This window comes from Berghia stephanieae, chromosome 2, assembly GCF_034508935.2.
Source record: "Berghia stephanieae isolate SIO BIC M18660-M18661 chromosome 2, UCSD_Bste_1.3, whole genome shotgun sequence".
In the NCBI taxonomy this organism is placed as follows: Eukaryota; Metazoa; Mollusca; class Gastropoda; order Nudibranchia; family Aeolidiidae; genus Berghia; species Berghia stephanieae.
In genome coordinates this window covers 116,390,494-116,416,895 of record NC_088361.1, presented here as the reverse complement: position 1 = coordinate 116,416,895, position 26,402 = coordinate 116,390,494, and the positions used below count along the sequence as shown (strand labels likewise).

The window sequence follows — 26,402 nt, the reverse complement described above, 5'->3', positions numbered from 1 at the left end:
GACTCACTTCCGTTCTCTTTCACCTCTCGGCACATTTGAGAAATAAAAAGTTTTGGTCTCACTTCTTAATTACAATTATCATTGATATATTCTTGTGTTTCCCGTATATTTCCATCTGAAAAGTGCGCATGAAACAATAACATACAAAGCAAGAAAGAAAAAGAAAAGAAAATTTAAAATTAAAAAAAAATAATAAAATAATAACAATAATAATAACATCTAAAAAAAAATCAGTATTCTTCGAGTGGGGATCAAACCTCAGATCTCCTGGTTACCAGTTGACTTTTTTTTGCGGGGGGGGGGGGGGGGGGGGGGGGGGGGGGTCTATTCCTTGTATTTTCCTTTCATGCTTTGTATCATACACCTTTTCAGATATGTATCTTACACCAGTGCCTGCTTCCTAATTTGCCACGTATATTTTTCCATGAGAGTGGAGCCCACTTCCCCGACAGATTTATGTTGTTTGCAATGTTGTGGACGCCGTTCAGGTTTGATTTTGTTTGTTTGTTGTTGTTGTTGTGCTTTGTTTCTTTTTGTAATTTTATTCTTTGTTTTTTTAGCTTGTTGTTTTTAGCTTTTTTTTTTTTGCGGCTATGTGGTCTTGTGGTATGACACTCGCTTTCGGATCGGAAGGTCCTGGGTTCCTGGGTTCGCATAGTTGAGTCCTTGGAGAAGGCTCTTTACTCACATTCTCTCACCGTACTCAGGTGCAAAATTAGTACCTGACCGTTAACAACGTTGTTTCTGTCCGAAAAAAAACTGTAATATCGCCTAACAGGCGTCATGTCCCGTCCTACATGTTAAATGTTGCTGTTGGCCAGGGAGCCCTTGTAAAGCGCTTTGAGCACTTTCAGTGGATATTGCGCTATATAAAAAGAGCTCCAGCTCATTTTGATAGAGTTGTCAGTGTGTATGTGTGGTAGGAGGCGACTTGAACATATTTACTTTGGGGATTTGATAAGCGGACGCAATAGGATTCAATAGTCTGATGTCACGTCCACCCAGCATGGTTCTAAACAAAGAAAATCGGTACTTTTTATTCTTCATCATCATCATCATTGCCTTTTTCACCCTGGGTCAGGGTATAGGCCACAGACAAACAGTTTCCATCCTTCTCTATCCCGAGCCAACTTTTTTATCTCATTCCAGGTCTTACCACTTCTCTGTATATCAGCTTCTTTAATTCTTCTCCATGTTCCTCGTGGCCTTCCCCTTGATCTTCTGCCCTGAGGGTTCCAGTCCAATACTTTCTTTGTTAGAGTTGAGTCATTCTTTCTAAGCGTGTGTCCAATCCACCTCCATCGTCTTCTTCCTATATCCTCTCCCACTGGTTTCTGCTGTGTTCTTTTCCATACTTCTTCATTTTTTATTCTATCCATCCATTTTATTCTGAGTAGCTTACGCATGCACCTGTATACGAAAATCTGTACCTCCTTATACATGCCTGTGATGCGTTCCAAGTTTCACATCCATACAGTAGGACAGACTTCACGTTTGAGTTGAAAAGTCTTAGCTTTAGTTGAAGGGAGATATCTTTAGTTCTCCAAACTCTGTTCAAAGATGTGAATGCAGCCTGTGCCTTTCCTATTCGTGCTTTCACCTCTGCTTACGTGCCTCCATCCTTGTCAATTATACTTCCGAGATAGCAGAAAGTGTCTATATCTTCGAGTTCCTGATCTTTTACTTTGATCTGCTCCCTTTGACGCGTACCTATCCTCAAGACCTTTGACTTTGCAGGGTGAATTCTTAGACCAATTGATTCCGAGAGGCTGTTTATAATTGTGGTTTTTGCTTGCATCTGGTCCTGGGTGTGGGACAAAAGAGCCAGATCATCTGCAAAATCCAGATCATCCAACTGTGTCCAGGGGGTCCACTGTATCCCATTTCTTCTCCCTTTGAAGGTTTCCTTCATTAGCCAATCAATGGCAAGGATGAACAGGAATGGAGAGAGCAAGCATTCCTGCTTGACACCAGTCTTAATTTCAAAGCTGTCAGTAAGCTGATCTTCATGTACAACCCTACAACTTGATCCTTCATACATTTCCTTAATGAGGTTTACTATCTTTTCAGGGAGTCCATAATGTGCCAGAATTTTCCACAATGTTGCTCTGTCAATACTGTCGAAAGCCTTCTCGTAATCCAGAAAGTTGACAATAAGAGGAGAGTTCCATTCTATAGACTGTTGCACTATGACTCACAGAGAGGCAATCTGGTCGGTGGTTGAACGGTTTTTCCGAAAACCTGCCTGTTCATCCCGCCGTTTAGCATCTGTTGCATTCTTAATTCTCTCTAAAATAATACGGTTGAAAACCTTTCCTGTGATAGAAAGAAGAGTGATGCCTCGATAATTATTACAATTACTGAGGTCCCCTTTCTTTGGAAGCTTGATAAGATGTCCTTCCTTCCAATCCTTTGGGAATATCCCGTCATTCCAGATTCTCTCAAATAGTGGGTGCAGGGCCTCAGCATTTCTTTCCGCATCAACTTTTAGAGCCTCCGGTGGAATCTGGTCTGGTCCAGCAGCTTTCCCCCTTTTCATCTTGTTAATGGCACCCACAATCTCTGCTATCGATGGTGGATCACAGCTAATTGGTAGCTCATTCCTTGCAGGCAAAATTTCTGGCTGGTTGTCTGGTGGTGGTCTGTTCAGAAGGCAGTTGAAATGTTCCCTCCATCGTTCAGATTGAGCCTCTTTTCCAAAAATAGTTTTCCCATCTTTGTCTTTGACTGGTACCTCTGGTTTCCCATATTTTCCAGCAAGTGTCTTGGTAGTTTGATAAAGGATCCTCATGTGTCCTCCAGTCGCTGCTGCTTCTGCTTTCTCTGCAAGTCTGTTCATGAATGCTTCCTTGTCTTTCTTCACAGATCTTTTGACTTCCTTAGCTATGGCTCGATACTGCTCTTGTGCATCCAGTCTTGAAGCCCTTGTTCGGCTTGCATTCACTTGTTCCTTCCTTGTTCTCCTCTTTTCAATAAGGTCCAAGGTGGTTGGACTTATCCATTCTTTATGTTCCGATTTCTTTACCCCCAATACCTCGTGGCAAGTTGTTATGTAGACTTCCTTGATCTTTGCCCAATGTGACTCGACATCTATGTCCTCCTCGAGCTCAGTAAGAGGTTGGAATCTATTACTCAATTGTAGTTTGAATTCCTCATTCTTTTCCCCATCAAGTGCATTCACCTCGAATTTTCTTCTTGTATGTGATCTGGCCCCGTGTTTTCTGAGTCGGAGCATAAGCTTTGCCAATAGCAGGTGGTGGTCTGATCCAACATCTGCCCCTCTCCGTACTGTCACATCTTCCAATGAACGTCTGAATCTACGAGAGATACAAAAATGATCAATCTGATTCTCTGTCACACCATCTGGTGAGACCCAAGTTGCTTTGTGGATCCTCTTATGGGGGAACACTGATCCTCCAATCACCAAACTGTTGAATGCACAGAAATTTGCAAATCTCTCACCATTATCATTCATTTCTCCCATGCCATGACGTCCCATGATACCTTCATAGCCTACGTTATCCTGTCCCACTTTTGCATTAGCATCTCCCATCAATATGTTGATGTCTTTCCTTGGCAACTTGTCAATGACTTGTTGTAGCAGACCATAAAATGTATCTTTGTCCTCATCTGTTGCATCATTTGTTGGGGCATAGATCTGTACAATGTTCATGCTGATCTTCTTACTATGTGTTGTAAAGGACGCCATGATGATCCTTTCTCCGCATTGTTCCCATCCTCTCAGTGACTTCTGGGCAAACTTGTTTAGAATTATTCCTACTCCCTGTGTATGAATCCCGTCCCCTCTCCCTGAATATAAAATCTTCTCCCCAGACTTGAGGTGTTTCTGTCCGGAGTGTATCAGGTGGGTTTCGCTTACTCCGAGTATATGCAGCCTGTATCTTCTCATCTCAGTCACAACTTGAGAGCTTTTTCCTGCTTCATACATGGTGCGAACGTTCCACGACGCAATTCGAAGCTGCTTGTTTGGCGAAGACGTCATCGGGTCAGCAGAGTCCTTTCGGCTTTGTCTGTTGTCCTTCATAAATTCTGTAATTCCAGAAACTCTTCGGTCGCCCAAGCTAAAAAAAGGATTTGGTTTGTCTGTCTGTGTTCCTGTAACGGTTTGAGTTTAACGGGAAGGGGTGTTAACCCTTTGCCAACCCCCAACCTGGAGGACCAGGTGACTCAAAGATGGGGGAATCACACACCATTAGTCGCCTTTTACGACACGCTGGCTTGGCGTTGGGCTATTCTTGACCCTCTCAGTTGAGGGACCCCGGACACCACACGGGCTTTTTATTCTTCATGCTGACTAGAAATTGTTCACATGTCATGTGATCAGAATGTATAAAAGTCAAAACATGACTAGGTTTATAATCTTTTTCTCCTCTGAATACACTTTATTAGTCGTCGGAGAAGAATTTCATATGGGTGTCCGCCATTGTTCTGGTTGCTTAGAACCATTTACTAAGTTACTTTGCGCCATTACGACTGTTGAAGCCTATTATGGGTTCGTTTTAACATTGTTGTAAAGGAGAATATTTTGGGTTGTTTGAGAGTATTTCTATTACAAGTAGACCATAAGAATTTGGTTGATTAGACCTGCAATTAAGTAAGTACACGGCGCTCGGAGGCAATAGTTTCCGTTGGGAGTAGGCCGTTTATTACTTTGTCCAAGTTTACGGGAAGAGTGGTGGTTAGTTTTCCAGTGAATTTTCTGCCAGGTCGAAAGTAATCGTCCTTTGCCAGTTCAGCTGGTGTATTTCTGGCACTCCTCAATATATGGCTGCCTTGACTTGTAATAAAGAGACTGGCGAGCTGTTCGTCGTTCAAATAGTTCCCAGTTTGATATCTATTCCGAAGAGCATTCTCATTTGTTTGCGGTGGAAGGCATCCATAAACTAGCCGTCTAGAAAATTGAGGTTTTGTCAGTTTTCCAATAAAATCGCATTTTATGTTATTTTCAAAAAATTTCTTGCAATGTCAGGCTAAAAAAATACGATGGGATTTTGTCTCCTGGAAGTCGCAGCCCAAGTCCTGAAAATATGAAGTGGCTTTGCATGTTGGCTTAAAATTGACTTAGATTAAATATTGACGTCGAACTGCATTTTAAAAATTAAGCTTAACAGACCTTAGTTACAAGCAGTGTTAGTAGTAGTAATAGTAGTAGTAGTAGTAGTAGTAGTAGTAGTAGTAGTAGTAGTAGTAGTAGTAGTAGTAGTAGTAGTAGTAGTAGTAGTAGTAGTAGTAATAGTGGTGATAGTAGTTGTAGTAGAAGTAGTAGTAGTAGTAGTGGTAGTAGTAGTAGTGGTAGTAGTAGTAGTAGTAGTAGTAGTAGTAGTAGTAGTAGTGTAGTAGTAGTAATAGTGGAAGTAGAAGTAGTGGTAATAGTAGTAGTAGTAGTAGTAGTAAGTAGTAGTATAGTAGTAGTAGTAGTAGTAGTAATAGTAGTAGTAGTAGTAGTAGTAGTAGTAGTAGTAGTAGTAGTAGTAGTAGTAGTAGTAGTAGTAGTAGTCGTAGTAGTAGTAGTAATAGTAGCAGCAGCAGCAGTAGCAGAAGTGGTGGTAGTACACAGTAGTCGCGGAAGTAGTTATAGTGGTAGTATTAGTAGTAGAAGTAGAAGTAGTAGTATCAGTAGTAGAAGCAATACTGGTAAGAAGTGAAGTACATATATTAACGTATATATATATATATATTTATATATATATATATATATATTATATATATATATATATATATATATTTATATATATATATATATATATATATATATATTATTTGTTCACGATAAAAATCAAGCCCTGTAGCTTTAGATTAAGAAGTTTAATGGCACACTTTTTAGGTCATTTTGGCGCCTAGGTTAAGAAAGGGAAGATAATGCCCAAAACAAAGAACATTCTGGTTTTGAGTCGGTGCCTGCAACTAATGCAACATTCTTTGATCACAGGCGCCTGGGGGGGGGGGGGGGGGGGGGGGTGGAGACAAGGAGGAGCTGTTACAGGTAAGTCCCAAAAGCAATCTTCCCTGCCCAAAGCCACAAATCTCTCATAGACAATGACATGAGATCCACGCCAGAAGGCGGTTCATATTTTTAACTTTGCTACAAAGTCACCCCCCCCCCCCCCCCCCCCCCCCCCCCCCCCCCCACCCCAAAAAAAAATAAAAATAATAATAATTCACTCGCATCTATTTTCCTCAAAGAAAGGTCCCCAACCAGGGCCTATACATACCCAGCAAGTAATCAAATTCGAGGACAAGTACAGAAAGCCAAAAGGCAGTGAAAACGGATTTGGGGGAATAGATGAACTCCATCAAACCGCCCTCCATAAAAAAATATGAAAAGGTGTGAACAAGACAGCAGAAATAAACAGATATGCCCCCAAAATCCAGCCTTCATTTAGATTATTTTTCCCCAATTGTCCTATGCTCATGGGATATCTGTCCATTCCTCTAAATTAGTCACTTCTTTTATTAATTTAGCAAGCACTGATAACATTTTCATTCGACCTCCCCAGCGTTGGGGGTAACCTGTATGTGCTCACTTCTAAAAACTTTAATTTTATGGATTATGGTGACCGTTTTTGTCTCATCTATATTGCAGACCTGCCAACACGTATTATATATAATTTACGATTTCAGAGGATTTAGTACACAAGCTCACTATAATTCATTTTAAAGTGATAAATCTTATTAGTTAACAGGGGTTACACATGGATACATCAACCGATTTTAGTTGATCTGTGTGAAGCAAGCCTTTTTATACTGCTATAATTATTCCATTAGATCTAAACCATCGTTTTTGTTTGTTTGTTTTTTTTTCACTTCTACCATTCATACTATTACTATCTATTTTGAGTGTGTGAATGGACTTATGCATACGAGTATATTATTTTTATGCATATTAAGAACACTTGTTTATACTTGAATATTTTCAAAAAACATTCATGCTTCCATTATTTGTGAAATATAATTTGTTACGAAAAATCAGCCTGCCTTGATTGGGGATTGAACTCCGGACCCCATGTTATATTAGCCATTTGTGCTTCCATCTTGGTCGTGCCTTTGTGATAGCACGTCTGACCTGTAATTAGGGGGTTTGAGATGCGATCCCCAATCAAGGCAGTGCAGGCTGATATTTCTTTTATTGTATTTTTTTTCTTCTGCTGCTACTGGAAACTGTTTCATACACATATATTTTCAGATTATTTTACAACCAGTGCCTGCTCCCCAATTTTTCAGTTTAATATCTAGAAAAATCTACCAGTTTGATGAGGCTGAAGCCAAAGTATATTTAGTTAAGTTCTGAAAGATTCCATTGCATTTGCAACATCTACGCCGAGTATAACAGAATACGATCCATACATGCATGGGCAAGTAGATTTCAATGTCTGAAAAACTTTTGGATCATGAGTGCCAACAAAAAAGAGAAAACTGTATTTAGGAGATTTACAGTAATTGTGACATTTTGGGCCATTTCAGCTCTAGTAAGAAAAAAAAAAGATGAGAAAGTCAACAGACTATGTGTCTGCACTTACAAGCTCACAAAAAGAAGCAAGGCAAATGGACTTATTGAGACAGGAAACAGTTGTAGATTTCAAGAACTTTCAGTGTGCCTAATGAGATAAGTAAATAATAATAAAAACTGAGATGTTATATCAGAAACAAAAATACATCTGTTTCTCTCCTAGCAATAAAGTTGGGCCCAGGCAATGGTCTCAATCCAAAATAAGGACACACAGAGCCACAAGGAAAGTGGATGCAACAGAGTAATAGAAGAGATAGCAAGATTGTGGACTGATGTAGATCCCACCAGCCCAGATGACAACATTTCCCCACTTAAATCTACCAATCAGAAAGTAAGACAGAAAGAGGAAACATCCCAGAGGCAATCTAACTTTGAATCTTGTAGCTTGAGGCCACCCTTTGTCTCACTTTGACTCCAGCAAAGGTTCTACATCAAACGGGAAATTCTCAGGTAGTTTCCAATACAACAATCACTCAGAAATGATTTTACAAGTGAAGAACAATAGAAAAAAAAAACAAAAAAAAATCCTTGTTCAAATCCCTTATCATAAAGAACTCCAGCCAGAGCTTGCATTCAATAAAGTTGTCTCAATCAAGAACAAGGTCAGAAAGGGACAATCAATAAAGTGAGATGGAAGAGACCCGACATATAGCTCGACAAACAGTGAGGCCACATATCAACGGTTTCTTTGCCAAACTGTTCAACTCAGGCAAACCTAACTTGGCAGGAGGTTTGAAAAAACTACCGCTGATAATGATATAACAAAAGGCCAATAGGTGTGAACTGTTTCACCACATGTCAAAATACATCATTTTCATTAGATTGATTTACCTGACATTTACAGCCATCATGCCTCATTGTTTGAAAAATGATTTTAGCCTAAAATGAGAAAACCATCTATTATTGGAGTTTAAAGGTTTGCTATCGAGGCCATTGATGTTAAAATTATTTTTTTTTAGCATTGAAGGATGCGTGGCAACGTGCAAACAATGGGAATGTCTTATATGGTCATGTGCAAAAGTTCATACTTGTTTAATCTCTCATAATTTTGAGTACAAAACAATCCTTATCTTTTATACATCTATGGAAAGCTCATTCATTTCCTTAACCTCATCATCATCATATCTTGTCGCGCCAGTGAGTCAGCCAGTCCCGGGCAGTCTGGTTGCATTCCCTCAGGTCAGCATTGGTGCAGTGAGGTCCCAGTGAGCATTCGGACAGGATGTGGTCCATGGTCTGTCTGGGGTGACCGCATGGGCATTCAGTGCCCGGTGAGATTTTCCATTTAAAGAGGTTGGTGGCGGTGTTTCCCACCTTTGCTCTAGCTCTGTTCAACGCCACCCAGTCTTTTCTCTTGAGGTCTGTGCCTGCTGGGAGCTTTTCTGTTGGGGGCTGGAGGGCATCGTTTGCTGTCTTGTCCCATTCTACCCATTTGTCCAGGCGGAAGAATGCTGAGTGATCTGGGTGAAGGCTCTCTACTGTGAGGAAGCTATTCCTTGATTTGAGCCTGCTTTTGGGACAATTGTGGTTATGAAGGGGGTGTCTCTGGTCCATTTCCTGTTTGTATTTTTGTATTTGGGCATGAGTTTCCCTCCGGATGTGTGGTGGGGCTATTCCTGCTGCACGGTAGACCAGTGGTAATGGTGTTGCTCTCAGCTGGCCCGTTACGATCCGGCAGGCGTTGTTGAGCTCGGGGTCTAGCTTGGAGGCATGGCACGATCGGGCCCATACAGCTGAGCAGTACTCCGCAGTTGAGTAGCTGAGGGCCAATGCTGTGGTCCTTAGAGTTTTAGGGTCAGTTCCCCAGTTCATGTTTGCCAGCTTTCCAAGGAGGGCATTACGCGTGGACACTTTTGCCTTGGTCTTCCTCACGTGTTCTCTGAAGGACAGAGTCCGATCAAGCGTCACTCCGAGGTACACTGGGTGGTAGTTGTACTCTAATGTCTGGCCATTCCACTTGATGTTAAGTTTTGTGTGGGCTTGGTGGTTGTTGAGGTGAAATGCGACCAGAGAGAATTTCCTTAACCAGTGTATTTAAATCTCAATGCCCTGCATAAAATGATGTCTAAGTTTAAAAAGTGATACAAGAAAATTTCAGTTTGCAAATTTACACCACTATCAAGACTTTGTGTGTCCTCCTTTAACTTAATGCCAGAAAATCACTCTCCTTCGCATGGACAAAATGAATCATTCAATAAGTTCTGCAGTGAGATTATCTCTGGCATCTTGGAGAAGCTGGTATAAATCATCTCCATTTTGATGAGGACCAAGACGATGTACTGCTTTGTTTGTAGTATCCAACATGTTCTTGATTGGATTCATGTCAGGACTAACTGATGACCACCCCCTTATCTAAAATGATAGTTCTCTTAAAAAGGCCTGCGAAAGTTAAGCCATGTGCAATGGTGCATTGTCATACATAAAACCCTTTGCAATTCTTTTCTCTCTAATGTAACTGTCAGATGACAACCTGCCATTTATTCTCACATAGATGTCTATTGGCCTCCCATGATTCAGCTCCAAACTACCAAAGACCCACATCCCCTGTTTCTGATTTTTTTGCTGTTCGTTTTTTCTGTACTTTTACACCAATTTGTAAATAGCCTTTCGTGATATTCCAAACCTGGTGAATTTTCTGCAACAGACACCTCAGCCTGAATATGCCTAATCAAACGACACGATCCTTAACTCTTAGTCTTGGCATAAGTTTTGTTAGTTACAGTATACTTATTGTTAAAGGAAAGATAAGACTGATATTGTTGATAAATTGTTTATCAAATCATGTGAAATCACGTTAATTTCAATAAGGTTATTAAATCTGCATATTGGTATAAAAACCCAATCATTTAAGTGCTGCCAGTACCCAGTGGTATTGTTTTCCCTAAAATTCTTACCTGCATATCTTTGCATAGTCAAGATTTTGTTTTTTTTCTCAAATTCTAAGCATTGTATCTTTTGATTGAATGTAAAGATAGGGGAAAAAAATTATATTAATTGAATAGGTAATTAATTAACCTTTAAAATGATATATTACACACGTAATGCTTGGTTTGAGTCAAAAGATATAAAGCAAGAAATAAGTGTGAACATTTACTTTTGAAAATGACTATATATTGCCATTATGGTTGGTTTCAAAGTTTAATCACCCTTCTGAAAATATCAATAAATTCAAAAAATTAAGTCTAAAGAAAAAATTCAGGTTGTAAACATGGTCAGAACCAGTTTATTGACATTTATATAAATTAATTCTAAAGATTAAAAATTTCACCATTTGTTACCAAGCTGTACATACAATAACTAAGGATGACTTGGTTCACCTGACAAATACTTTTTGATAGAAATTTGATGTGTCAAAAATCAAAAGAATGATTTCTTGGCTGTCAAAAATGGCCTGGCCCTCGGATCTGGCATAAGACCTAAATTGTCCTTGGTGACTCCTGATGGTCTTTTCATTGTGGAGTTGGAGTTTGAATGAAAGCTGGGACCAGCAGACATGTAGGAGGATGCACCAGCCTTGGAGCCAAATGCTGGGGTGGATTTGGCTGCACTTCCACTCCTCTTTTTCCTAAATGGAAAAAACATTTTTAAAAATATGCATCTATCATTGAGGCCACTAATTTAGGAACATTTCAACTATTTAAAGTAAAAGTTGTATTCTGAGCAATATGGACAACTCTGGGTCACTGTAAGAACAGCATCCCATAAGCTAGGGCCAAACAGTATGTGTGGAATGAACCCCATAAAATGTATCTCGGTTACAACAAAGTAGACAGGACTGGAGGTCAATACTCGTTATAACCAAGGTATTGTTGAAGCAGATGGGTATATTTCGACATTAATAAACAATGGATATAACCTGAAAGTTGGTAAAAATAAAAGGATTACCAACCTTACCATATTACTCCGCAAGCTCCACAACACTTAGAGGATTGATATTTTTAAAGTGTTTGTTGAATTCAAGATCGCTTATTCGAGGTGCTTTGGCAGTCAAATGCCATACCGGTATGCTATGTTGTCCCATGGATGCATAAATCACAAGAAATTACCATGGTTTACTCAAAATTTCAAAATTTACATCTTTCATCAATTATTCTTGTATGTAAATTAAATTATCTACAGTTTGATGAAAGTCTCACAAATCATTGTTTGAGGATGGTCAATAATCTTATAATAACAAAATAAGCAATAATTTTGGTGATGCATTACGACTTTTGTATTCTCAGCCAACTAATAAAAATTATTTATCAATATGACAAGTTGGGATGGTCTTAAGAAATCCTTGCCACCTATCCCCATTCAGAATTGAGGTAGGCCCCTGCGGGGAAAAAACGATAAAGAATAAGTCGACAAGGCATAGCATGATTTGAGGTGGTTGAGCTGGAAGAGCTTCAGCTTTGTTTGTGCCTTATGCTCAATGAGAAACAATTTTGAGTACGCAATCATTATAATATACATGATGCATTTTGCCTCCATATGAACAGCTGAATTAAAAATTGTACACATCTTCTGATTTTCATAAGCCGACTGACACAGTCAGACTGGGTGGTATCTTTTTGATGTGCATAAAGAGAAAAAAAATATGGTGGTCTCCTGAGAATCTGAGGTACATATTTAAAGGCCTCAAAATAGCTCAAAATTTTGACACCAGCACAAAGGCTGTTCAATAAGCATAAAATATTTACAAAAAATAGTGAAGATGATTTTAGAGATATAGCAAGATAACCCTTCAGTGCTGTCAGAGTTTCTAAAATATAATGAGTTTATTTCTTACCCAGAGCCTTTTCCCCTAGTTGACATTTTAGACGATCCACCTTTCTTTCCTTTATATGTCTGGAAATAAAAACAAACACTTTAACCTGTAAATGCTGGAAACAGAAAGGTCTGAACTTTTTCAAACTCAAATAATTGTGCAAACAAGCAATCCTCTACTGTAACCAACGGCCAACTCTCATTACATATGATGCAAAAACGGATGCATGGATCTCAAAGTTTTCGCACATAATCAGAGATAAATTCACCATTGCCATCCTTGTCCTCGTGTCAAGACCTTTTAAAGTCATATTTTGATGGGGGTTTTTTTTAAACACCATTTTCGATAGATTTAAGGTCAGCAGAACGATCTACAAAATCTTCTTGTGAAATTCACATTTCATTTGTTAAGGCTTTAAATAAATCTTAAATTTACATTTTTTTTAATGTGCATGATCAATGAGAACTTCTAATTCTGTTTATATTGTTGTCTTAGTAGCCACATTAATGTATTTTATAATAATCTCTGTCATGAATGAGCCTTTAAAATTGTCTTTCTAATTGCAATCTTTATCTTTAAACGCAGAAACAGCATTAAAATGTGTAAAGACTAAATAAAAGAGCGCTTGCTGGATTTCAGTCGAAATTAGTAAAATTTGTTGCATCCTGATGAAGTGCTAGAGTAAATGTTTTACAGCAACAATAAATGAAATGAAAACTACCAAAAAGGTGTTTTGTAAACTTCATTGAATCAAAAAGTAATAAAACAAACATGCTTCTTCTGTACAACAATAAGTAAATAAATTATCACTTATTCAAAACAGTTGTGTGAATCATTTAATGAGAAAAGTAGCAAAGAGCTTGGGAGCAGAGAGCAGTAATTTCATTTTTTAAAAATAGGAGCAGTAAGGGCCATTTAACAAATAGTGTGGATTGCATCATTTAACATTCGGGGTTTGAAACTGGATGAATCATAATCCATCTCTAAATACTAAACAGCTACATAAATAGACTTACTTTCTTGAATGTTTTTTTACCACCCCTGCCTCGAGTTGCACCACCCCCACCCCATTTTTTCCTGTGCGAGGATGATGGCTCTTCAAAATATTTGGATGCAATTTCTGCTTCTGAATCAAATTGACTAGATTCGTCCATGTAGTCGTCATTCAAATCATGATCTATATCTGTAACAAATTTTTAAAAAATAACAAACAACCAAATGAAATATGACAAACGAATAAAATCTAAGAATCTCAGCTCTCTAAACAAGCCTGCTATATAAAGAAAAGCATAAAAGTCAAACAGAACAAATACTCATCACATAATAAAACAGTTTGGAATGTTGGATCTTATGTTTGTTTTCTTTTTTCAGTTTCTTAATCTATGATCATATTTCCACATTACATAATATGAATACTATTAGTCGTTATTGTTTGATTACTTCAATCTGACACTTTGACCAATTTTAAAGACAACAAACCCAATCACAAATTTTGACAAAGTGTAACGTGCACAACTGAACTACCTGCTAGTTCCATGCTGTATTTTAGAGTGACCTCCAACAAACGTTCAGCGTTGTACTTTTCTATAATTGTGGCATTGAAGTGGTCGATTTGCTCTATCATTTCTTTGATGGTGATGGGTGTCCGTTGAGCCAATTGTTTCAAGGCGCTCTCCGGAAAGATGACATAGTAATTTTTGACATTGTGTTCAGTGGCTGGAGGGTGACATGAAAATAAGATTTTTAATGGTGAAAAATAAGTTCAAGTTGAAGGTGATAAGGATTTGATATGGATCTTGCTATAACTGATCACAAAATATTTTGTAAGACTATAGGACTATAGCATTGTTTTACCTTTGTTCCAATAATAATGTGTCTCATGAAAGAAGAGTTTCTTTGATTTCAAATGTCATTGTAACACACTGAATAATTCAATATTTTAAATGCAATTGTTTTATGTAGATATTTTTGAAACTTTAAAAATGTAATATGTGATAAAAATTGATCAAATATTTTCCTAATAAAAAGATGGATGTCTAACAACAATGAAAAACAAAAGAATTAGATTATATGATTCTTCATTTTAAGATTATAAGTTATAAATTTGGCAACATTATCTCCTAAAACGTGATAGTTTAAATTGATAGAAGTCCTATGCTGACTTACCGATTGTTCTGGCTACTGCCCTGAGCTCTTCAAGACACCTCAACTCCAATTTCTCCCTGTCATTCTTAGGCACCACATTGCTCTTTGCCACATCTGCAAGCTGTCTCTTTCCTTGCATGGGAAGCTCTACCTACATCAATCATGATATGAAGTCAGATATTATGATGGTAAAACAGCTAACAACAATGTCAATATAACTGACATATAATTGTATGTATAAAGAAATGTTAGAGAAAATAAGCAGACTCAATAATGGACTAGTGCCCATCACTAAAGCTATGCATGAGCCGTGTTGAGTTTTTGTGGCTAACCACATATATAACATTGCCATATTAAGTCAATGAGTGTTTCTATATCGAGATATCAAATATAAACTTATGTCAAATTTAGCTGTGTAATTTATATCACTGATTAAAAGTCTAATTTATCAAAATGTGAAAGAATGAATTATAGTGGACAATACCAAGAAAAAAACCCCAAAAGAAATGATTGAATTCTAGTCCGAGTATTACAGCTAACAGAGGAAAACATCAGAAATCTGTGCCATTTGTCATATTATATAATGTTGTAAAAATAAAGGGGAGATTTAATCAAAGACATACATTTTACAAAGCATGCATCAATCTTTTTTTCCAGTAATCATCAAACCACTCCTAGTGAATTCTCATGAGTTTTAGGCAAATTCACACAAACATACCTTCAGCTTATTCTCCATAAGGTCTAATGCCTTGGGGCCTAGCTTGACGTAGCATGCCGTATGTTCTTGAGCAGTTATTTGAAGGTCTTCTTTCAGAATGCCATCAATTACAAGTTTTCTGCAAAATCTCTCTGCATCAGCTCTCGCCCACTGCTTACCACGTCCGTGTAATGGAAGTTTGGTGTGTCCGAGATCTTTGACTTTGGTACACTGAGATCCTGGTAACGACACAGATTAAAATATCATAAATTAATTAACAAGTTTACCATTTAACCATCTACATGAAAAGTTGATCCATTGAGACAACCACATTCCTATATTTCAACAAAATGAATAAGCTAATATATTATTAGAATAATGTTTGCTGATTAGATTACAGGACACTGTCTCTGATAAAATTTGTTTAATTTTGACACTATATATTGAGAACAATTAAAAATAATAATAGGCCCTGTAGTTTTAGTTTAAGAAGTTTAATGGCGTTTACAACACTTTTCAGTCATTTCAGCGCCTAAGAAAGGGTATGTGGTGTCGTAGTAGTAGTAGTAGTAGTAGTAGTAGTAGTGGTAGTGTTAGTAGTAGTAGTAGTTGTAGTTGTAGTAGTAGTAGTAGTAGTAGTAGTAGTAGTAGTAGTAGTAGTAGTAGTATTATTATTATTATTAGTAGTAGTAGTAGTAGTAGTAGTCGTAGTAGGAGTAGGACTAGTAGTAGTAGTTAAAAACCAACAAACCTTTGAAAATCTCCAAAATGTAAATAAGCGTATAGTCACTACGGCCTCTACTGTTTAGTTCTTTCACACATTTAACAACTTCTTTAGCATCAGCAGAGACGTCTTTTACATTGAAACAATGCTAGGAAAGCAAAAAAATATTTTGAAATACATTAAAAATAAACAAATAGTTAACAATTATCAGATTAACTATATTCTATTTTTCAACATTTTGGAGCTCTAACCCATTTGTGTTACCTTAGAGTGGTTAAAAAAAAAAAAAGGTGGAAAACGTCTTTTTCCTGGATCAGTAATCTTTTCAAACTGTAATGAAATATATTATCTCACATCGTCCAAAAAACCTAAAGCAGTCTCATTTCCTCATAAAACCATCTAATTAGTCTCTTTCAAACATGTTTAATTTGTTAACATTTTCCCCCCCATCATTTTCAACAGGCAATAAAAACTAAAAGTAAACAATCAGGCTTGTTTCGAGCTATTTATCAGTGTAGGACAGAATCATAATTACTCTCAGATCTGAATGAATATTCCAGTTTCCATAAAACCATAATGCCCTTCTAGTAACACAAGTAAAAAATAATTATCTTGCTATAAATAGAGTTAATGAATATAAACCATACCTTGCTAATGCAATTGTCACAAGCAGCTCCTTTAACAGAATGACACATGGTACGGTCAAAACTGTGTTCTCCAAGGTAATTAAGGACTTGAGACCGCCTACAGTCAGTGACATTTTCACAATAGTTCACCATACGATATAAGTTGTCAATGTGAACTCTACGAGATTCAAAGGTTGTTGATGAATCCACTGATAACGACACAGATTATAATATCATAAATTAATTAACAAGTTTACTATTTAACCATCTACATGAAAAGATGATGCCAAATATTTCTCTGCTATCAATCTGGTTTTTAAGTAATGTATCTATGTAAACATTGTTCTTTGTTCTTAGCTGAAGAAGGGGTTTGAGGCAGTAACATTCAGTGTTTGGTATTTTGTTGTTTTTTTTAAAGCTGTTATATTCATTTTTGTTTATTATTTTTTACAGTACAGTCAACTGTTAACAGCTTCTAGCAGATTAGTATCAATAAATGAAAGTTAAGAATCAAAACCTGGACTCACAATTATACATTGAGCAATCTATTTTGATGTTCAAAACTAAAAATGAAAATAAGTTATCTTGGAATTCTATGCAAACTGTAATACTAACCCTATTAGTACCAATGAAGTATAAATAAAACAGCAGTTTGTTTTTAGGTGTTTTAATTACTTGATACTTTTCAGTAATATTTTGTATCAGTATTAAAATAAAGATGACAGTTTTATCAAAAGAACATTGATCTAGTGTTCAATTGAACTTTTAAACGCTCAAGATGAGATATGAAAACTAGATCAAGCAGAAAATAGAAAAAAAACTCCAAAGTGCAATTTATCCATATATCTAGCTGTGCCAATCCAAAAGTTCCACCCTGATTCAGATACAGGATTTCTACCAAGGGAAAAAAAAGTCAAGTTATTGAAATAACTATCAAGAAAATGGTATACAAAGAAAACTAATCATTCCAAAATAAGGCATGTACATTTGACTATTCCACAGAATCCCAACTAGAACTTGAACAAAACCAGGACAAGTACAGGAAGCGACGTGGCATGGGAAAAGAGATTTAGAGGGTTAGAAGGTATGGCATGAGTTAACATCCAAGGCCATCAAAGGAAGGAGTAGGCAGCTGAATAGAGAATTTGAAAGAAAAAAAAATATTAAGTTGAATAGCTGAATTCTGAGCCATTTAGCTTCAAAACATTTTGCATTATTTTCCTAGGGCACAAATGAAAGGAATTAATCTATTTATAAAACAATGCAACAAAACCTACTTTCAATTATCCTTCTCCATCGTTTAACATCCTGATATGAATACAGCAGAAGACAATGAGCCAGCTGTCCATCTCTTCCTGCCCTCCCTGCCTCTTGGTAATAGCCTTCCATTGATTTAGGGAGGGAGAAATGTATGACAAATCTAACTTCAGCCTTGTCAATACCCATCCCAAAGGCAATAGTAGCACATATCACCTGATGTAAAAGCAAAAAAAAAAAAAAGAAAAAAAAAAGAGAATAATAAATAAATAAATATGCACATTTTCATTGTGCATTTCCATAGTTTCACCATGCCTAAAACATGTTATTATTCTTTATCAATTCGCCCAGCAGGACATATGGAATAAAATTTTTATATCATGTAACTAGTGTTAACTGGTCGGCATTTTTTCTGCACAAATACTCTTGTGACATCCATTAATAATTATTCATTTCTAAAGTTTAGTGGGGTAATCTATACACTGTTCCTTAATAGGAAAATCCATGCTAAGCAACACTGCCATTCATTGCTCTGAAGTCAACATAGAACAAACTTATTCACTCATACTAAATCCAGGATATTAATGCAGATAAAAAATCAGTCCATTTAGATGGTTTAGAAACCTGGAGTTTGACAATAAACTATTAAAAATAGAATCCAAGTTTTTGTGAATGAATATTTAAGTTTCATCTTAAAAATCAAATAACTCCAAAAATACACTGTTAAAGAGGAAATGACATTGAATTTGATATACCATATGAAAGAAGTCCTCAACAGTGACCTTGAACAAAAATGAATATAATAGCATCAAAAAAAAAAAAAGAATAAAATATCAAACACAGAACATTTCGGGCTCAAAACCCTTTTTCAGCCAACAACAAAAAATAATAAAGACAAATCATCTAGTCAGCTGATCCTGCGTAGGACGTTGCTTCCCGAACTTTCTTGCGAAACAGATTACGGTTTTCCGCCAGTCTACTTGCTTGAGTTGCTGTCATTCCCAGCCATTCACATAAATCTTGTTCCCAGCTTCTCTTGCCGTCTACCCTTGTCTGCAGAATGTGCTTTTCTAATGATTCGTGGCGAGTCATGTGGCCAAAATAGTTCAGTTTCAATTTCTTTACAGTTTGAAGAAGAATTGGTGATTTTATTCCGATTCTTCTCAGAACTTCTTTGTTTGTTTGTTTTTCAGTCCATGATATTCTGAGTATTTTTCTGTAGCATGCCATTTCAAAAGCTGTGATCTTTGTGCTCTCTGCTTTGCTGATAGTCCATGCTTCGCATCCATATGTTGCAGTTGGGAAAACAACACTTTTGAGGATTTTGATTTTTGTTTGAATGCACTGCCCTTTCCAGATATTATTCATCTTTTCTAGCTTTGATCTTGCCATTGCTAGTCTCCTCCTGATCTCTGGGGCCGATTTCCCGTTGTACTCAATCCTGGCTCCAAGATATTCAAAATTCTTTACTCTTTCTATTTCTTCTCCATTGATTTTTATGATGGCATCTGTTTTGCACTTGTCAGTATTCATGATTTTGTCTTCTTTATATTCAGCTTAAGGCCTTTGGTCTCGCTATGTTCCTTTACAGATGTTATTAGATTCTCTAGTCCCCCCAGTGTTGTGGACAATAGTGCAGTGTCGTCTGCGTACCTCAAATCTTTTATGGGTAGACCTATCTGGAATTTAGTAATATATTTATGTCTTCATTGTTTTTTGCTATTGGCTGAAGAAGGGTTTTGAGCCTGAAACGTTCCATGTTTGATATTTTGTTCTTTTTTTGTTGAAGCTGTTATATTCATTTTTGTTCATAACTATTTACAGTCCACAGCTTCTGGCAGCCTGGTATCACTAACAGTGACCTTGCAAGCTACACCTTGGAAGTCCTATGGCAAAAGAAAGGACAAATGATTTAGTTCTCAAAAGCTTTTTGTGATCATTCTGACTTTGATTTCAGGCATGGTTCATCAAGATATATCATTCGATTGAGGTTGGTGGTGGGGGGTAAATGTAACAGATTTACAAACCTTGCAGCCATCATCATTCAGCCATCTTTCCTGAACCCTATTCCTTGTATTGTCGTCCAAACCAGCATGGTACTGATCTGCCATCAAACCTGCCCGTCTGAGTGACATAGCAACATCATCACATTCTTTTCTGTAAGAAAGAAAAAGTCATTATAATTATCAAAGTAAATTAATTTTAAAATTCCACCATTTTAATGCAATTAGCACTATTATGTAATAATTCTAACTTTTCATTTTTTCCTCCTCTTTTTGTTTAATGTCACTGAAAATCATGAGAACAATGTCCTATCAAAACAATGGATAATAATGATTATCATCATCATTAATACGATTTTTTCAAACCAATCACAGGTGGCAACAGCAAAAATTGCTTACATCATCCTATGTAAAGTATCTTAATTTCAAGAAAAAAATTCTTTATATATCCACAATCCAAAACCATTGTTACATACCTCACTGCATAAACATGTTTTAAATGAATAGTTAAAGTTAGAAGCAGGTTTGATCCAATCGCAATTTTTACCTCAATTTTTTTCCATGCATAAGAAATTTAAGTCTTATTATTCAATTTGCCAAGCTTCACCATGGCTGATAATTGAATTATTTTGTTTGTTTTTGTTTTAAGGGTTTTACGGCTCTTGCAACACATTAAGGTCATATCAGTGCCAGTAAAAAGGAAGAAAATGGGATAGTAAAAAGTTCTAGAATTACAATAAAGCATCCAAGAAAAGGGAAGACAAAGGGGAATTGGTTCAAATAAGAAACAGGTGTAGATTCCAAAAGCACTCTATCGAAGTACTTAGTTTGAGATCACTAAAAGTCTCATCCAGACACAAGCACAGGTCCCCGCAAAGAGGAACACACTCAAATGTTTTACAAATCATATATAATATAAAGAAAGCATAATACAGTGCATAACAGAGAGATGATTTACAATGAAAAAAATATCATCTACCAAAACTAACTATACATTCGACTGTTTCCCTCTCAGTCAGGGCATCTGGCCAGGACCAGGACAAAACCAAGTAATCTCATTCCAAGACGAAGACAGAAAGCATGTTGGAAAACAGATATAAGGGGTTAGAAGACACAGTATGTACCCCCCTGCCCACTATGGGAGGTCAGGAACCCCACCCAGTTGAATTATTTTATTTGCATATTTAAAAACTACAATAACATCAACACCAATAATAATAATAAAAAAGGAACAATAATAAAATCTTTTAGGTCAAAATGATATTAAAAAATATTTAAAAAAAAAAAAGAATAAAAAACAGATGATGATGTTACCGAGATAGGCAGTAGACGATGCCACACTCATTCGGAAACTTCTGCTTGATCAGGTTTAACACATCAGAGGCAGCTGCTTTAGGTTTCTTGGGCAGGACAGCATATTTTAAATTTGGGCGATTGAAGGTTTGCATGAACCTGAAAAAAAAATGAATATCGAGCATAATTAATAAAATCCTAGACAAAGTTTCACAGCTTAGACTAACTTAAAAATGATCACATTTATATCAATTTTTACAGCTAAAGACTTGAAAACTGTAACAGACAAAGCTTTTACTATGATCAATTTATAAATAAATACGAACACGTTGCAGTACAACAAATGAATTGAAAAAGACCTCTACATAATATTAAATGGCAATTGACCAAAAAGCATAATCTTAAAAAATAATCTGCCAAAAAGATTAAACTGATTATAATAAATCTTTTTAAATCGGATATTGGCTTCTGAAAGAGTAAATATTCAGTAGTTGGTGATGAGCAAAGTATACAAATTTTAAAATCACAATGATTTACGAATATATTGCTGAAATCTCCACTACATAAGATTAATGTTTAAAATTCTTAGTAACCTTTGTGCTCTCTTGGAACTAAATGACCTCTTGACTCTACATATAGTTAATCTCTTTATCTTTAAAATTTTTAAGATCCAGAGAGAACTGAATGAGAATAATCCAATTTATTATTTTTTTATAGCACCAAACTAGGATGGGGAAGTCGCGTGAGTTTGTCAGCAAAAGACAAGAAAATTAAAGGATTTTTCAACAACTAGATAATTGAAATGGAAACCAGATAGAAATTGATGGTGACATCTTTGAATAGCACTGACAGGTAATGTCCCAGAAGTTTCTCTACTCTGTAAAAACCGATACTTATTGATCAATGTAATAATATCTATACATTTTTCAGCACTTTTAACAAAAGTTAATCATCTTAAATGGGCATCAATTCATTATAAAAACAACAATATAAACAACTAAGCAAAGGAATATAAGTAGGGAAAAGTATTTCTATTACCATTTGGGATTTTTCATGCCTAGCTGGTGGATGATGTCTTGTCGCACCCTTGGTGTTGCTGTGGCTGTCAGAGCCATCATGGGTACTCCAGGGAATCGTTTTCTCAATGTATTCAGCCGTTTGTAGTCAGGACGGAAGTCATGGCCCCACTATATGACATTTCAAAGATTTGATGGATGAGATTTAAGGTCAAACATGAGACATAGTTTAAACGTTAATACACTTCAACTCGGACATAACACGACTCCTTGGGCTGTAAAAATTTGTTATATTTCCTTATAAGGCTATAAAGCAATTTTGATTGAATAGCGAAGAGTGACTGTCATAAAAACCCTTTTTGTAATTTATATATTACCATTTCCCTCCTTGATAATTGCACCTGTAATAAATCACATGTACTGCTTTTTTTTTGAGTATTGTATTACTAGTGACATAGAATGCAAAAGAGCACAATGGTGCATGTAAGGTGATATCTATTTTTTCTGATTTGACACAAAGTTATGAAATGGATACAAAGAATAATAAGGTAAAAAATGGAAGTTAAAAATTGGTTTTGGACTTCTTCTTCTTCTAGGTTCCATGCCTGGTCCAGGCTTCGGATACTGCATGAATTATCTCTCTCCATTCCTCCCTGTCTCTTGCTTTTTCAACAGCTCTTGGGTTGTTAGGTTGGTGAAGCCCTTCAGTTGGTCTATGAGTGTTTTTCTTTGTCTCCCCCGGGCGCGTTTACCAGGTATTTTTCCACAACTTGCCAGGTATTCATTCTTATCTTTCCTTACTATGTGTCCGAAAAAGGATAGTTGTCGCTCCGCTATTAAGGGCATTAGTTTCCTTTGTTGGTATGTGTTTGTTTTAGCATTTCTTCGTTTGTTTTGTGTGCAGTATACGATATTCTCTGCATCCTTCTCAAACACCACATTTCAAAAGCTTCAATGTTCTTTTGTGTTTCTGCATTTGTAGTCCAGCTTTCGCATCCGTATAACAAGATTGGCCACACGTAGCACTTCAAGACTCGGAATCTAATCCCGAACGACATCTGTTTGTTTCTCAAAATGTTTCCGAGGTCCATAAAGGCCTGTTTGGCTTGAGTTATTCTTGCTCGTATGTCTCGGTTACATCTTCCATCTGTTGTCACTATTGAACCCAGGTATTTAAAACTTTCTACGTTGGTAAGTTGCTCGCCGTGAATCGTTATATTGCAGGTGTTGTTGTTTTCGGGGTTTTTCTGTATTACCATGCATTCCGTTTTGGTGATATTCACTTCCATTCCCTTGGCTTCACTATCTACTACCACTTTGTCAACAATCTTTTGAAGTTGGATTTCTGATGTTGCAACGAGTACCGTATCATCTGCGTATCTTATATTATTTATGTTGTGACCTCCTACTTTTATTCCCTCCTTATTAGTTATGCCCCTCATGATTGTTTCTTGATATAGATTAAACAGATCTGGTGAGGCAACACACCCTTGACGGACTCTTTTCTTAATAGGAATGGAATTTCCTGTAGAGTTTCCGATTTTGATAGATGCCTGCTGGGTGTAGTATAATGTTTGCATGAGTCTGAGGTCTTTCTCATCAGCGCCAATGGAGTGCAGTTGTTTTAGTATTTCTTCGTGGCGTACTCTATCAAAAGCTTTTTTATAGTCGACAAAACAGAGGTTTCGTGGGGTCTGAACCTGTATAGCTCTTTCACTTAGGTGTTGGAATCCATATTGTTCTTCTGCAATTTCGGGGTTAATCTTATTCCTTAGCCTGTTGATAATTATACGCAACAGTATTTTGTTGATGTGGCTTATTAAACTTATAGTTCTAAAATTTTCGCATCTGACTGCACCTGCTTTCTTTGCTATTGCTATGAAAATAGAGTTACAGTGTTGAATAATATGTGAAGTTCATCAATTTCTAGATCTCCTAGGCTTTTTAATACCTCTACAGATATTTCATCAGGGCCTGTTGCTTTACCATCCCTCATTCGTTCCATGGCATGTTCAATTTCACTTTTGGTGATTTTTGGTCTGCTTAATGGTTCTTTGAATTTCAGTGGTGGTTCATTTCTATTTGGATCATTGTACAGTTCGCCTATGTATTCTACCCATCGGCTTTCTATATGTTGTTCTTCAAATAGCAGTTCCCCTTGTTTGTTCTGGATACAACTTCCTGCTGCTTTGCTTTTCCTTTTCCCTGATAGTTCTTTTATTCTTTGGTGAGCTTGTTGGGGGTTGGGTTTGTATTCTCTTTCGATTTCGCAGCATTTCCAGTCTAGATAGTTCTCGTGTGCCTCGATGCATTTGGATTTAATGTGGTTGTTCAATGTTTGGTATTCTGCAGACCCTCTGTTGCATTTTCGTCTTTCTTCAAATAGGTTTAGAATTTCATTTGTCATCCATTCCTTTTTGCTGTTTATTTGAGCTATTGGTAAATGCTTTTCTGCAGTTGCTTTGACACACTTTTGGAATATATCAAATTGTTTTTCACATTTTTCGTTGTCAGGTTCACTTTGACTTTGTATCATGAGTGCACTTTCAAATTCTTCTCTCATTTTTGTTTGTATGCCATTGTCTTTGCATAACCTGTAATCCCTCTTTATTCTACCAGCTGTTCTCTGAATAGCTTTAAACTTTATCCTTACTGTACAAACAACTGGGACATGGTCACTGTCTACATCGGCGCCTGGGTAGGTTTTGCAATTTAATATGCCATTTCTGAATCTTGATGATACTGCTATAAAGTCTATCTGGTTCCTTGCTCTGTCCCTTGGTGATTGCCATGTCCAGATTCTTCTTGGGTGTTGTTGAAACCAGGTGTTTGAAATCATTAATTTATTTGTTCTACACCAATCTGCCCAGATGTTTCCTCGTTCATTTCTGTCTCCGAGTCCATGTGGTCCGATTATGTCACCATCTCTGCCTCTGCCAATCTTAGCATTTAGGTCCCCCATTACCATAAGGACTTCTTGTGATTTACACATTCGTTTTGCTTTGTCTAGTGAATGGTAAAACTCTGTCATATCTGCATCTGTCGCCTCTTCTGTTGGTGCATAAACTTGAATAATATTGGTGTCAACTACAGGTCCTCTTAGCTTAACCAGCAAAACTCTGTCTGAGATTGCTATGTGCCCTTTGTAAAATTTGGTTGATTGTTGGTCTAAGATCATCCCTACTCCTTTTTGGAAAGAGGTTCCACCACTCCATATGATCTTATATGTAGTGTTGTTTTCTTGTTTTGACATGGTTCCCTGCTCTTTCCATCTCATCTCTGCCAGGCCAAGAATATTTATTTTGAGCCGTTTCATTTCTTTTAGAATGTTGTTTAGTTTTCCTTTTTGGGCACAGGTCCTGACATTCCATGTCCCAATTTTGGTTTTGTCACATTTGTTAAATTTATTTCGCCTAGTAACTGGCTGACGGTTCGGTGTGACCTGACGAACATCACGCTCCCAACCGAGTGAAAACGTGCTCCCCTTTACGCTGTTACCGTTTAACTTTTGGGACTTATTCATGCAGTTAACTCGGCAAAGTTACAAGAATGGTTTGCCATTGCCTATTCTTGTCGCCCTCTGCAGTTAGCCAGCTTGACCTGTTACCGTTCGACACCACGAGGAGGTTGCAGTAGGGCTTGATGATGATCTATCTTTGCAGACTTGGCATCATCCATTTGTCGAACGGTTTTGGACAAGGTACTGTAAAATGCAATTTCATGATATGCAAGACGAAGTTTATGTTGTGAAGAAAGAAATGTCTCAAATTTGTATTCTTTAATAACTATAATACAGATATAATTATATACAATAATTTTTTTTTAATTTAAAAACAATTGTTATTTCAAAATAATTGTACACTAAACCTGACATCTGAAAATAGAACAGACCTGTAAAAGCTTGAGAACAGAATAGCCGGAACTTTTATAAATTAAGGTGAACAAAAATAAAATTTAAAGACAAATGAGTTTCAGTAGGAATCCAAAAATCTAAAGTTGACCATAACAAGTCACTGAAAAAATGTAAATAAAAGCCCTTTTCCTTTGTACAACCACAGTGTCATTCATAAGAATACGACTATGAAGACTAAGTCAGGGTCCAAAAATACAACATGCAAACTTTTTTAGAAAGCTAAAGATGGCATTTTGATGATACTTAGTGGAGCAGGAAATTTCGCCACACAATATGCAAAGTGGAGTGGAGAGTTCGGCTATTTCTCTTTTCATTTTACTTTTCACAGCACTGAAGAAGGTTGGTGAATCGACTGTTGACCAATACTGGTGAGCCAGAGTTCCAATTATGGTCGGAGGTCTGCCAATCATAGTTACTCCTTAACAAATCCATGGAAATTCTGTCAATTAT

General features: G+C 36.8%; 1 protein-coding gene across 1 annotated transcript in view; it reads right to left on the bottom strand.

Annotated features, from left to right (window-relative positions):
- Positions 1 to 10,722: 10,722 nt before the first annotated feature.
- Positions 10,723 to 26,402, bottom strand: part of LOC144966338 (uncharacterized) — a 31,433-nt gene continuing 15,753 nt past the window's right edge. The window contains exons 16-27 of the mRNA XM_078902657.1: positions 22,062 to 22,210; positions 21,045 to 21,182; positions 19,755 to 19,884; positions 17,748 to 17,943; positions 16,492 to 16,679; positions 15,872 to 15,992; positions 15,142 to 15,359; positions 14,445 to 14,574; positions 13,803 to 13,994; positions 13,295 to 13,461; positions 12,300 to 12,358; positions 10,723 to 11,093 (exon numbers count right to left, since the gene is read on the bottom strand). Coding sequence (XP_078758783.1) covers positions 10,886 to 11,093; positions 12,300 to 12,358; positions 13,295 to 13,461; positions 13,803 to 13,994; positions 14,445 to 14,574; positions 15,142 to 15,359; positions 15,872 to 15,992; positions 16,492 to 16,679; positions 17,748 to 17,943; positions 19,755 to 19,884; positions 21,045 to 21,182; positions 22,062 to 22,210 — 1,896 coding nt within the window. The 3' untranslated portion in view covers positions 10,723 to 10,885. The remainder of the gene's footprint in view (positions 11,094 to 12,299; positions 12,359 to 13,294; positions 13,462 to 13,802; positions 13,995 to 14,444; positions 14,575 to 15,141; positions 15,360 to 15,871; positions 15,993 to 16,491; positions 16,680 to 17,747; positions 17,944 to 19,754; positions 19,885 to 21,044; positions 21,183 to 22,061; positions 22,211 to 26,402) is intronic.